This window comes from Chiloscyllium plagiosum, chromosome 35, assembly GCF_004010195.1.
Source record: "Chiloscyllium plagiosum isolate BGI_BamShark_2017 chromosome 35, ASM401019v2, whole genome shotgun sequence".
Classification (NCBI taxonomy): Eukaryota; Metazoa; Chordata; class Chondrichthyes; order Orectolobiformes; family Hemiscylliidae; genus Chiloscyllium; species Chiloscyllium plagiosum.
Window position 1 is genome coordinate 691,176 of NC_057744.1, and position 13,731 is coordinate 704,906.

At 40.2% G+C, this 13,731-nt stretch overlaps 1 protein-coding gene across 1 annotated transcript in view; it reads right to left on the minus strand.

The window, feature by feature from the left end:
- Nucleotides 1-13,731, minus strand: part of tecta (tectorin alpha) — a 181,224-nt gene that overhangs the window by 80,097 nt on the left and 87,396 nt on the right. Inside the window, exons 12-14 of the mRNA XM_043676399.1 lie at nucleotides 13,345-13,632; nucleotides 10,935-11,072; nucleotides 6,800-6,965 (exon numbers count right to left, since the gene is read on the minus strand). Coding sequence (XP_043532334.1) covers nucleotides 6,800-6,965; nucleotides 10,935-11,072; nucleotides 13,345-13,632 — 592 coding nt within the window. The remainder of the gene's footprint in view (nucleotides 1-6,799; nucleotides 6,966-10,934; nucleotides 11,073-13,344; nucleotides 13,633-13,731) is intronic.

Below are 13,731 nucleotides of genomic sequence, written 5' to 3' on the forward strand. Positions count from 1 at the left end.
CCTCCTTCCACCTATCGCATTTCCAACGCCCCTCCCCCAAGTCCCTCCTCCCTACCTTTTATCTTAGCCTGCTGGGCACACTTTCCTCATTCCTGAAGAAAGGCTTATGCCCGAAACGTCGATTCTCCTGTTCCTTGGATGCTTCCTGACCTGCTGCGCTTTTCGGCAACACATTTTCAGCTCAAGAAACTTTAGAAGGAAAGAAAAGGCCATACTTTTAGAATTAACAAATAAGTTAGATTTAGGTTTGACCACGGACAAAGGTAAAGTTGAAATTGTAAGGGAATTATTCAAACAGTTAGGTGTGTCAGAGAAACAGACACGTGCAATAGAGGCAGAATAACTTGATTACAATTGAAGAAAATGGAGTTAGAAGATAAACAGAGAGAGAGAGAAGAAAAGAGAGAGAAAGAAGGTTCTTAGCTGAGCAAAGAAAGAGAGAAAAAGAAGAAAGGGAGAGACAAAAAGAGAGAGAATTTGAACTTGAGAAATTACGACTTAGTCAGCAAAGTCAAGTTAACAGGATGGAGATTAACAGAGAAGGTAGTGATACATACAAATATGTCAAACTGTGCCACATTTTGATGAGAAAGATGTTGAAGCTTTATTTCGTTTGAACAATTAGCTAGGCAGATGGAGTGGTCCTAGGGTTTACCGATAATGCTAGTTCAGACTAAACTGGTAGGCAGAGCTAGTGAGATATTTGCTGCACTGTCAAATGAGGGATCAAGAGATTAGGAAGAGGTCAAACAGGCTATTTTAAGTACTTATGAATTGGTACCAGAAGAATATAGACTGTGGTTCAGAAACATAAAGTAAAGGAGGTAAAAGGCCTCAGGTGTTTTCACTGTAGTGGAGTGGGACACAGAAAATTACAGTGCTGGTGGTTTCAACCGTGCACTGCGAAAAGGTGTTTTCACTGCCAGAAGGTGGGACATGTAAAGTCATGCTGCTGGTCATTAAAGAATGACACTCTGGGAAACGATGTGGTAAAAGATGCTAAGCCTGTGGCATTAGTGATGGTAGTAAAGGTGATCCCAAGGAGAGCCGAGGAGCTGCAGGAGAGTGCCCAGCCAAGGCAGGGGCTGGGTATGGAGTTAGTACCTCATCTCTACAAAAAATTTGCCTCTGTGGGTAAAGTTTACTCAGAAAGAACAGGGAGAAAAGGACGAGAAGTTATAATTTTGAGGGATACAGGATCTAACCAGTCGTTGACAGTAAGGGATGAGCGAATATGCACTCCTTCTGATCTGTTACCTGAGATGTGGTAATTTGTGGGATAAATAGACAAACATTTAGCATTCCCCTGTGTAAGATCAGGTTGGAGTGCCAACCCAAGACTGGGGAAGTTACAGTGGGAGTGATTGACACAGTGTCAGTTCCAGGAATACAGTTTGTTTTTGAGAATGATTTGGCAGCATCCTCGGTGGGAGCAACACCCCTTGTTGTGGAGAAGCCCAAGGAAGACCAAGAAACTGAGGAGTTAAAACAGATATATCCTGGTATTTTTCCAGACCAAATCCCACTATTTTAAGTCACAGCATGAAGTGAAAAGTAAAGAGAAAGATGAAGGAGTTGAGATTTAGTTAGGGGATACCCTGTTTGATGTAATGGTGCAGGAAAAACCTGAACAGGCAGAGGGTCAGACAGAAGTGTTTAATCCTGAAAGGCTAAGGGACTTGCAACAGCAAAATAAGGCGATAAAAGATATATATGTGGATGCATACTCTGAAAAGGAGGCAGAGAATATTCCGGAGGGTTATTATCTGAAAGATAAAATCCTAAAATGGAAATGGAAACCACGGCAGGTTAGTGCTGAGAAGAAATGGGCCGAAGTGCACCAGATTGTGTTGCCTATAGCATACAGACAGGAGGTGTTACGGTAGCACATGAACTACCTGTAGGAAGTCACCTTGGGGTATGAAAGGCTCAGGTTAAGCTACAAAAACATTTTTATTGGCCTGGAATTCACAAAAATGTGTTTAACTTTTGCCGTATGTGTCATACACACCAAGCGGTAATAAAACCAGTCCCTTTGTTGCCAATTCCCACATTTGAAGATCCTTTCATGTGGTTTATGATTAATTGTGTAGGTCCCCTCCTGAGAACTAAAAGTGGGAACCAGTACTTGCTAACCATAATGGATGTGTCTACCAGATTTCCGGAGGCAATTCCATTATGGAGTATCTCGGCAAAAAGGGTGGTAGAGGAGTTAGTAGATTTCTTCACACCGTATGGGCTACCTAGAGAGATTCAGTCGGCCCAAGCACCTAATTTTACTGCTAGGCTGTTTAAGGAGGTTATAGATAACTTAGGTATACAGCACTTTAAATCAAGTGCATATCATCCTGAACCCCAGGGAGCTTTAGAAAGGTGACATCAACCTTGAAGGCTATGTTGAAAGCATACTGTCAGAATTACCTGAATGATTGGGATAAAGGTATCCCATTCATATTGTTTGCTATTAGAGATGCTGCAGATGAATCTAGTCAGTTTACTCCCTTCAAGTTAATATTCGGTCATGAAGTGCGAGGCCCTTTGAAATTAATTAAAGAACAATCGACAGGACCAAAGTCAGAGATCTCACACTTAGATTACGTATCAGAGGTGAGGGAGAGACTAAATCGAGTAGGTGAGTTAGCTAAACAGTACTTAAAGACGGACAGCATAGAATGAAGCAGGTGGCAGATAAAAGCTCTGAGACGCAGACGTGTTAGTACTGTTACCGGTGATAGGAGATCCCTTCAAAGCCAGGTTTAGTGGTTCCTATCAAATTGAGAAAACATTGAGTCAGGTGAACTATCTAGTAAAGATGCCAGATAGAACAAAAAGGTATTGGATATGTCGAGTGGGCGGCACGGTGGCACAGTGGTTAGCACTGCTGCTTCACAGCGCTAGAGACCTGGGTTCAATTCCCACCTCAGGCGACTGACTGTGTGGAGTTTGCACGTTCTCCCCGTGTCTGCGTGGGTTTCCTCCGGGTGCTCCGGTTTCCTCCCACAGTCACAAAGATGTGCAGGGTCAGGTGAATTGGCCATACTAAATTGCCCGTAGTGTTAGGTAAGGGGTAAATGTAGGAATATGGGTGGGTTTCGCTTCGGCGGGTCGGTTTGGACTTGTTGGGCCGAAGGGCCTGTTTCCACACTGTAATGTAATCTAATGTAATCTAATGTTGAAACTGTGTTATACTAGAGAGAAAGAAAATTAAAAATGAAGAAGTCCTTGAGGAGTGGGATAGGTTAGTAAGGTATCTGTCTCATGAGCACAGAATGTAGTTGAAAGATCTGTTACTGCAGTACAAGAACACATGTAAGAATCAGATGGGGAGGACTAATACTATTGTACATTAAGTAGACGTAGGGAATACTGCTCCGATAAAACAACACCACTATCGGCTTAATCCTTTTAAAGCCAGACAGGTCTAGAAGGAGGTGGAGGCCATGCTCGATAAGGACATCATTGAACCATGCCAGAGCGAATGGAGTTCGCCGATCGTCTTAGTTCCCAAATCATACGGGACCTAACAATTCTGCGTAGATTATCGGAAGGTCAACGCCATTACAAAATCAGACTCATATCCAATTCCTAGATTTGAGGACTGTATTGAGAAAGTCGGACAAGCCAGTTACCTCACCAAGTTGGACTTACTGTGTGGTTACTAGCAGATATGTTTATCAGAATCGGCGAAAGAAATTTCTGCGTTTATAACCCCAAATGGGCTATATCAGTTTAAAGTGATGCCCTTTGGAATGAAGAAAGCACCTGCCACATTCCCAAGACTCATGAACAGAGTTGAGGCTGGGTTAACAAACTGTGCAGTCTATTTAGATGATGTAGTGATCTTTAGTAAGTCCTGGAAAGATCACATGGTACAATTGGCAGAGCTCTTTGACTGACTATGAGAAGCAAAACTAGTGATAAACTTAAATAAACCTGAATTCACAAAAGCAGAGGTGATATTCTTGGGACATAACATCGAGTCATGGAAGGTTGACCCCCCCCATGGAACATAAAGATGAAGGGCATTGAGGAATTTCCACATCCAACCTTGAAGAAAGAGGTGCTTTGATTTTTAGGACTCAGTGGATTCTATCAGAAGTTTGTTCCAAACTTCAGCAATGTAATGGCACCATTAACTAATTTGCTGAAGAACACAAAGTTTTGGCGGGCAGAACAATGCCAGGAGGCATTCGACCATTTGAAAGCCACTAAACCAGTTTTGGCTGCATCTAACTTTTCAAAACCTTTTAAAGTCACTGTGGGAAAAGATCTGCCACGTGCCTACCCATAGCATGCCCACAGGGAACACAGAAAATCAAGCCTGTCCAAACCATACAAGAAACACCCAGAATACCTCAGCATTGATCAAACAGGCTGACAAGGGTAACCAGACTTGACCATAGTCACTTGCAGACCAGGGAATACACTTCCCAAGACAAACTAACAATAAGCTTCCTGGACTCAATCAACACAGTTGTCCCAAAGTATTTAAAGTATTTTTGTACTTTAAATCGTGATTTTTGGAATAGTTCTTGGCCTCTCAAATTTTAACAGATTACCGCACAGGGTAAACCCTTTCTGTGTTGCTGTTAAATTTGTGGAGGTTGGTGGGGGAGTGGGGGGGAGGTTTTACCCCGAGTCATAAAAAATATTCTCACAAGTTAATCAAACACAATATTCCCTTAATGAATCTGACTAGGTTTGAGTAATCTATGTCTTTTTAAATCATGATTAATAGTGTCCCTCATTTGTTTCTAATGATTTGTTCTTCAGTAAGTTAGGCTGACTGGTCTATATTTAATGGGTCTATCTGTTTTTAAACAACATGTAAGAGTGTGCAGCACTATGTCTATAACCACAGAAGATTCCAAAACAATGCCCAGTGTCTCCACAATTTCCTACATTCTTCTGCTAACAGCCAAGGAATACATTTCACCTGCACAATTTCCAAAGATGCTAACCCCTTCATATTTTCTCTCTCATTAAGTTTATCTGAATCAATATTTTACATTCTTCATCCTTAGCTTCAATATTTGCACCATTTCTCTCTCTCGTAAACAGGCATAAGGATATTCCTTAAGAATACGCCCACATCTTGTGCCTTCAATAGTTATTCGTTTGTCTCTTATAAATTTGACTCATTCCTTAGCTATCAAACTATTTATGAAGAACTATTTAGATGTTGCATTGTTACCTCTGTTTTATTAATTTCCTTTGGGTTTCCACTATTTTTCTTCATGAGAATATATTTGTTATGAACCCTCAGCATCATCTCATAGATTGCCTCCCCCATAGCTTGGACTAGAGCTCAGTCATAGAGTCATAGAGATATACAGCACGGAAACAGACCCTTCAGTCCAACTCGTCCATGCTGACCAAATATTCTAACCCAATCTAGTCCCACCTGCCAGCACCCATCTCATATCACTCCAAACTCTTCCTATTCATATACCCATCCAGATGCCTTTTAAATGTCGCAATTGTACTAGCCTCCTCTGGCAGCTCATTCCATACACGTATCACCCTCTGCATGAAAAGGTTGCTCTTTAGGTCTCTTTTATATCTTTCCCTTCTCTCCCTAAACCTAAGCCCTCTATTTCTGGACTCCCCCACCCAGGGAAGAGACCTTGTCTATTTACCCTATCCATTCCCCTTATGATTTTATAAACCTCTATAAGATCACCCCTCAGCCTCCAATGCTCCAGGGAAAACAGCTCCAGCCTATTCAACCTCTGCCAATAGCTCAAATCCTCCAACCCTGGCAACATCCTAGTAAATCTTTTCTGAACTCTTTCAAGTTTCACAACATCCTTCCAATAGGAAGGAGACCAGAATTGCATGCAATATTCCAAAAGTGGCCTAACCAATGTCCTGTACAGTTGCAACATGACTTCCAGCTCCTATACTCAATACTCTGACCAATAAAGGAAAGTATACCAAATGCTTTCTTCACTATCCTATCTACCTGCGACTCCACTTTCAAGGAGCTATGAACCTGCACTCCAAGGTCTCTGTTCAACAACACTCCTTAGGACCTTTACCATTAAGTGTATAAGTCATGTTAAGATTTGCTTTCCCAAATGCAGCACCTCGCATTTATCTAAATTAAACTCTAGCTGCCATTTCTCAGCCCATAGGCCCATCTGATCAAGATCCCGTTGTAATCTGAGGTATTCTTCTTCGCTGTCCACTACACCTCCAATTTTGGTGTCATCTGCAAACTTAATAACTGTACCTCTTATGCTCACATCCAAATAATTTATGTAAATGATGAAAAGTAGTGGATCCAGCACCAATCCTTGTGGCACTCCACTGGTCACAGGATTTCAGTCTGAAAATCAACCCTCCACTACCACTTTCTGTCTTCTACCTTTGAGCGAGTTCTATATCCAAATGACTAGTTCTCCCTGTGTTATATGAGATCTAACCTTGCTAACCAATCTCTCACGGGGAACCTTGTCGAACACCAGTTACTTTTGCTAAATCACACCTCAACTTAGTAAAATTGGTCTTCACCCAATTGTGAAAGTATCACTTCAAATAGAAGAGTCTTTTTAGAGGATTTACATTTAATGACCACATGGAAGTTTTAGTGTTTTAATTTTGCAAAATCCAAAATTCCGTGCTATACATCTGTATGACTATAATTCTGTAATTGAGGGTTCTAATCTCACCAATAAAATCCCGCATAGGCATTTCATGTACTGAACATGATGTCTTCCTCAGATCACTCACTGAGCCTAAAGTGGGCCAGATATCTGTTCTGTACTTAGATCATTTTAGAAATATTGATACTCACCATTCAGGCTGCAACCATTTGATGGATCAATTGTATCTCCATCTATTCTAAAAATCCAACGTCCTGGGAAGTTTACGTTACTTGTCTCTTCAATGTTCATCATCTCAGAGGTTCGAGATGTGGGCAAACTGAAAAAGTGACTGTTATCACCACCATTGAATCCTGCCTGTACAGTGTCAAAGCGAAAATAATTAATACCATACAAACACACCTTAATGTCAAATGTAATTTAACCACAGGTTTAACATATACAACAATTGTAAACATTTGAGAGACATGATTTAACCTGTTTTCTATCTTATTGAATTGGATTCTAAATGAATCACAATTAAGAATTCCTAAAACTCATGCGTAGACCCAACACTTTGCGAACACGTTCTTATTAGTTTTGTCCAGTAAAAGATGTTTCAGCAAAAGCATCCTGTTTCTATAAATCAGAAGAAAGTATTTCCCTTAGCTGACCAAGACATAGCAATTTGGCCAATGACCCAATGGCAACTCTGAAAGCGATATCTAGTTATTTTCACTTTTCTGTCCTTACTTTACAGCCCAGCAGATGTTTGCTGTTCAAGAGTTTCTTCATGATCTTTTGAAAATTATTATTGAATCTGTTTCCACTGCCCTTTTAGAGAGTCTTTCTGTATGTTTACTCCACATGTCACAATTCCATACACTGAATAAGAAAGTTTTGACATTAAATCTCTGGTTCTCTTGCTAGTTACTTTAAACTATGCCTCTGGTAACTGGTGCTCCTGCCTCTGGGAATAGTTTCTTCATTTTATCAGTCCCATTCATAAAGTTGAAAACTGTTCAATTCCCTATTTTAACCACCTCTGCTATACCGAAAACTATCAGTTTCTCCACTTTCTCCACTTTCTCCACATAACTGAAGTCCCAGCCTGATATCATTCCAGAAAATATTCTCTAAAAAGCTTCTAAGACCTTGACACCAGCCCTAAATTAAGGTATCCAGAGTGAACCATGGAGTCAACCAATCACAGCTTAAAAAAGTTTTCTAATCTAACTACCAAAGTGAATGACTTCATACTTCCCTGTTTATAATCCAGTTGTTACATTGTGTTGCTCACTCACTGAACCTGACTATATCTACTTGCAAACCTCATTATTCCTCCTCAAAGTTTACATTCCTGTGTAGCTTGCATCATGAATAAACTCAGATTCATTGTCACAATCCAATTGGGAAAGTGCACTAATTCTCAAACTCCACTATTCCTGGTGTTGACACAAAAGTTAAAGATCTGATCAAAGTCCCCAATTTTTCCATCTGATGAATTCACGTTCACAGAACACATTGACCAGGTCCCTGTACTCAACCAGAAACTATTGTTTATTCCAAATAAATCTGTTCTCACCACAAGCAAACAGGACGGTGAATGATCAAATTATAACTCTAGTTTAGGCTCCACACATACACACAGGCATACATAGACAAACAAAAAACATTGATGTTATTTGTGGAGAAAAAAAAATCAAGGGAACAGATCAGTAGCACCAGTCCATGGGATTACTCAGGGGTCCTGTTTTTGATTTTCTGATCTTTGATCTTCCTCATCCAAATCTCCTCCGTTCTTTACTGAAGACACAGGCAGTTGGCACACTAAGTATTCAGTCTCAGTTACCGATAAAACTCAGCAGCTTATTGGCAAACTATGAGTAACCTGTCTTCCCATTCTGTGTTACTTCCCTACAAGGTGAGAGAGATCCTTTATTAAAGAATCTGGAGGCTTTCTGCCCTTGTATTGTTCACACACAGGCTGTCGACTTGCCCATGAGCCAATAGGAGAGTTGCTCTCTTGTTGATGACTCCAGCCCATACTCTGGTCATGATTAAAAACTTAATTAGCAGCTTGTCTCTGGGCAAACCTGCTTGAAAAACACATCCACGTGATCATAAGTCCACTGCATGGACAAAGCAACAGTGTAAGTACAATTTACAATGAGTCCCGTTAAGCCATTTTAAAACTGTAACATCTCTATCTATACTTTTCTTGGTTAAATCAGTATCCATTACCCAACCTGGTGCACAATCCAAAAATAAAGAAAAATAAACAAATGTGATCTTTGTAACACGACTTCCTTTCTTTTCATCTAAGCCATTGATGTAGATTGTAAATAGGTCAGGCCCCAACACTGATCCTTACACCAATTGTTACAGCCTACCATATTGACAATGTCCAGCTGTCTATTAAGCAGCCTCGATCTCTGCTATTATATCGCCACCAACTCCATGAGCTCTTCTCTTGTGTATTAACCTTGCTTGTGGCCCCTGATTGGTTACATTTTTGGAAATGTAAGTGTACTGTATCTATTGGTTCCCATTTATCTATCCTATTGCTTACATACTGAAAACACTCAAATAATGTCAAACACAACCTGCCTTTCACAAAAGCTTTAATCATGCTATGATTTTCGAAATGCATTGCTTTAACTTCCATGCTTAGATTCCCTACAGTGTGGAAACAGGCCCTTCAGCCCAACCAATCCACACCAACCCTCCGAAGAGTAACCTATCCAGACCCATTTCTCTCTGAATGGGCAACACTATGGGCAATTTAGCATAAAGAATTCACCAGACCGGCACATCTTTGGACTGTGGGAGGGAACCCCCGCAGACACAGGGAGAACGTGCAAATTCCACACAGAGAGTTGCCCAAGGTTAGGATCAAACCTGGGACCCTGCTGCTGTGAAGCAATAGTGCTAACCACTGAGCCACCGTGGATACGGGATTCCAGCACTTCCCTGAAGGCTGATTCTGAGCTACCTGATCTTGTGGCTCCCTAGTTCACTCTCTTTGCTTTTCTTGAATCTAGAATTACATTTGATGACTTCCAATCCAGTCAGACCATTCTAAAGTATACAATTTTACAAAATTCCTCAACTTGCATGACTATACTGTTTGCAACCATTTCTTTTAAAACTCTAGGTGGAGGTCATTAGGTTCTTGCAATGCATAGAATTTTGGTTCTTTATAGTTTATTCAATATATTTCCCTCTGCTGAGGTTATTTAGCTGTTGTCCCTTGCTCTGTTTAGCCTCTTGATTATTCCATACTTATTATTGTATTGTGTATTCTACTGTGAACCAAACCCACAATAATTTTTCAATGTCTCTGCCATTTAGATTAGATTCCCACAGTGCGGAAACAGACCGTTTGGCCCAACAAGTCCACACGGACCCTCTGAACAGTGTAACCCATTCCATTACATTTACCCTTGACTAATGCACCTAACCTACACATCCCTGAACATGATGGGCAATTTAACATGGCCAATTCACCTAACCTGCGCACCTTTGAACTGTGGGAGGAAACTGGAGCATCCAGGGGAAATCCACGCAGACACAGGGAGAATGTGCAAACTCCACACAGACAGTCAGCCTTGGCGGTAATCAAACCCAGTTCTCTGGCACTGTAAGGCAGCAGTGCTAACCACTGAGCCACCGTGCTACCATTTGTGATGAAGCATTCTATCTTTTACTTTAAGGTACTAATTTTTAATTTAATTACTTTCCTCCTTTTTATGTACATGTAGAAACTCTTGTAATCTGTTTCTTTACATCCCAGGCTGGGCATTCTCATAACCTGTCTTTTCTGCCTTTTTTTAATCAACTCTCTTGCGGTTCTTTGCTGGTTTCTCAAAACCTCAGGTTTACACATTTCTCCACTAAATACTATCCTTAACTTCTTGCTAAGTCCTTGAGATTTTGACTTCATTGCCAGTATTTTCTGTGTATCTAAGTTCAGATCTGTACAGTTGTAGTTCCAATACTGACCCCTTTGAACATACTGTTTACTCTCCTCCAGTCTGAAGAACAACCAATTATTCACCATTACACACTGCATTCTGGCTCTTTGTGAATTTAAATCGATGTTGTTATTGTCCTGTTAACCCATGGACTTCATTTTTACCTACAAGTTAACTTTGTCAAACACTTTTGTTAGATCACATATACATCAATATACTATCCTTAACAATCTTTCAATGACATTTCCATTTCTGTTTAGCTTCCATTAGATCCTGTCAACACCTATGGTCTATTTTTGCATTAACAATGTTACCTCACTCACTTTATTAGCTAAGTTTCGTATATGGGAAGAGGTTTGCAAATTCTGACCTGTGCTGCTGAGCCTCCAACTCCAGTTAGTGGGTCTCCTCCACTTGCAGTCCCTGTAGTCCAGTAAATATCAGCATAGTTAAACATGGCAAATGATGTTCTTTCATCTGTGATCAGCACACACTGAAACGTATTCACCTGTTCACCACAGAATGCAAGGTTAGATACAAATATAAAAATCAGTCTAAGCAAAAGCTCTGAAGGGAAAGCTGGCTAAGGCTGGTGGGGATATGGCAAAGTAGTAAATATACAGGTAATGAACATTCCAAAAAAATCTTTCAAGACATTTAACCAAAACGTAATCTGTTGAAAGCAAAATCCACCTCTGTCTTACTTTGGAATATTGTGAAGAATAGTAGTAAGTATGAGTATTGGGACTGTTTTGGAAATGAGCAAAGGGTCACTAGAAAATTGATAAATGAGGAAAAAATGTAAAATATGAGTGTTATCTAACCGTGAATCTAAAAATTATTGGTGGGAGCTTTTGAGTTTAAAAGCGTGACAGTAGGAGAATAAATACTGGTTCCTTAGATGGAGAGAGAGAGGGTAAATAATTATAGTGAATGATGAAATAAAGAGATGTTGAATGAATGTTTTGTGTCAGTTAACTTAACCCTTACCCTAATCATAAAAGATGCAAATTAAATATAAAAATTAAAGTGTAGCCAAAGGGCTGATAAAGAAGTGAATTATATTGCAAGAGAATAGGATACTGAGAAATGTAAAAGATTAAAACATAGTAAATTTCAAGGTCTGGAGCTGCTGGCCTATCTAAGAGCTTGAAGTGAAGTAACTGCAGACATAGTGCTGCACTGGATATGATGTTCCAAATCTCCCTGGACTCTAAGATGGTCCCAGTGAATTGGGAGTTAGGAAATGTAATACCATTTTTCACAAAAGAAGGGAAATAGAATGAGGGAAAACCAGATCACTTAGACTGACATCTGCTGCTGTGAAAATGTTGAATTTTGTAAATTCATTCATTTATTGATAGCCCTGGTTACCTTTGGGAATATTGTTGTGAGATGTCTTTTGAACCATTGCCCCATTAGCTACCTGACAAAGGAGCAATGCTCCAAAAACTTGCACTTCCAAATAAACCTGTTAGACTCTAACCTGATGTTGTGTGATTTTTAACTTTTTGAACCACAGCCGTCCCTGAGATATAGGGCTGCCCACAATGATATAAGGGAGGGAGCTCTGGGAGTTTGGCACTGAGTCATAGAGTCATACAGCATGGAAACAGACCCTTTGGTCAAACTCATCCATGCTGACCAGGTATCCTAAACTGAATTAATCTCATTTGCCTTCTTTTGACCCATTTCCCTCTGTACTTTTCCTTTTCATTACCCATCCAAATGTCTTTTAAATATTGTAATTGTACCCACCTCTAACACTTCCTCTGGCTGTTCGTTCCACACACACATCACCCTCTGTGTGAAAACATTTCTCCGCAGGTCCCTTTTAAATCTTTCCAAAAGATGTCAGGCTCACCTTTCCACAATTCTCTGGCTTTTCCTAGCAGTCTTTCTTAAATAATGACACTACATTAGCCACCCTCCAGTCTTCCATTACCTCACCTGAGGCAATCAATGGCACAAGTATCTCTGCAAGGGACTCTGCAATTTCTTCCTTAGCTTCCCACAATGTTCTTTGATATACCTGATCAGGTCCTGGGGATTAGTTTTACCTTTATGCATTATAAGACCTTTAGCACCTCTTCTTCTGTAATATGGACTCTTTTCAAGATATCACTATTTATTTTCCCAAGTGTTATTAGTGATCTTGGTGTACAGGACACACTTCAAAATGTGTTGCTGATATGAAATCATGAAGCTTGAGAAGTTATACCTAAGAATGAAAGGTGGTCTAATTGAAACATTCAAGGTTCTGAAAGGGGTCTCATAGGGTAGACACAGATTGCTTCGATGATTGGAGAATTTAAAATGTGGTTGGTATGTCAGGATAAAGGGTTTATCACTTAGGAGAGTGATGATGAGAAACTTCTTCATCGAGAAGTTGTGAATCTTTATAATTCTCTATTCTAGAGTTCTGGAGATGCTTGATGGTTGATGTAGACTTTGTCTTGTCAATAATCGAATGGCTGTGGAGAGCAGGCAGAAAACTACAGTTGAGGCTGAACACCATCATTGATAGTACTGAATTGTTCAAGGGGACAAGTGGTGTCCTCTCATTCATATTTCTTTTGTTCTTATGAGATCTATGTATATAAGAGAATGTAATGACATTGTCTGATACACAGGAATGTGCAGCAATTAGTGATTGAATTGCAATTTCTCCATCTGCACCATTCATCTTGCTGTCCAAATAATTATCCCTGAACTCAAATGTTTACTGCTCTGATTAAAAGCACAGTTAACCTCATCACAATTTTGCAATTTCTGATTACCGGTGTTGTGGAGCTGCCTCCATAGAAAGTGACTTTGTACCAGGTGGCAATGAACACCCAAGTAGCTGAGAAGGCGTTCTGGTCCTTGAAGTTCTTCCTGATATCCTTGGTAGCTCTTTGCAGGATACTGGGATCAGTACTCTCTCTGTAATACACATTCCCCTTGATTCCATTATGAACATCAGCCCAAAAAGGAGCAATGAAGGAACGCCCATCAGAAAGAGGGAAAGCTTCAGGGGTGAACTGGCTGACTTGTACATTGAAGGATATCACACCATTGTTATTCACCTGGCAGACAGGACACAAAGTTCATTAAATATCCATTCTTCATCCCAACAACCATAGATTATACCTCTCAGTGGTACAAGTACCCAAATGTCACTGACA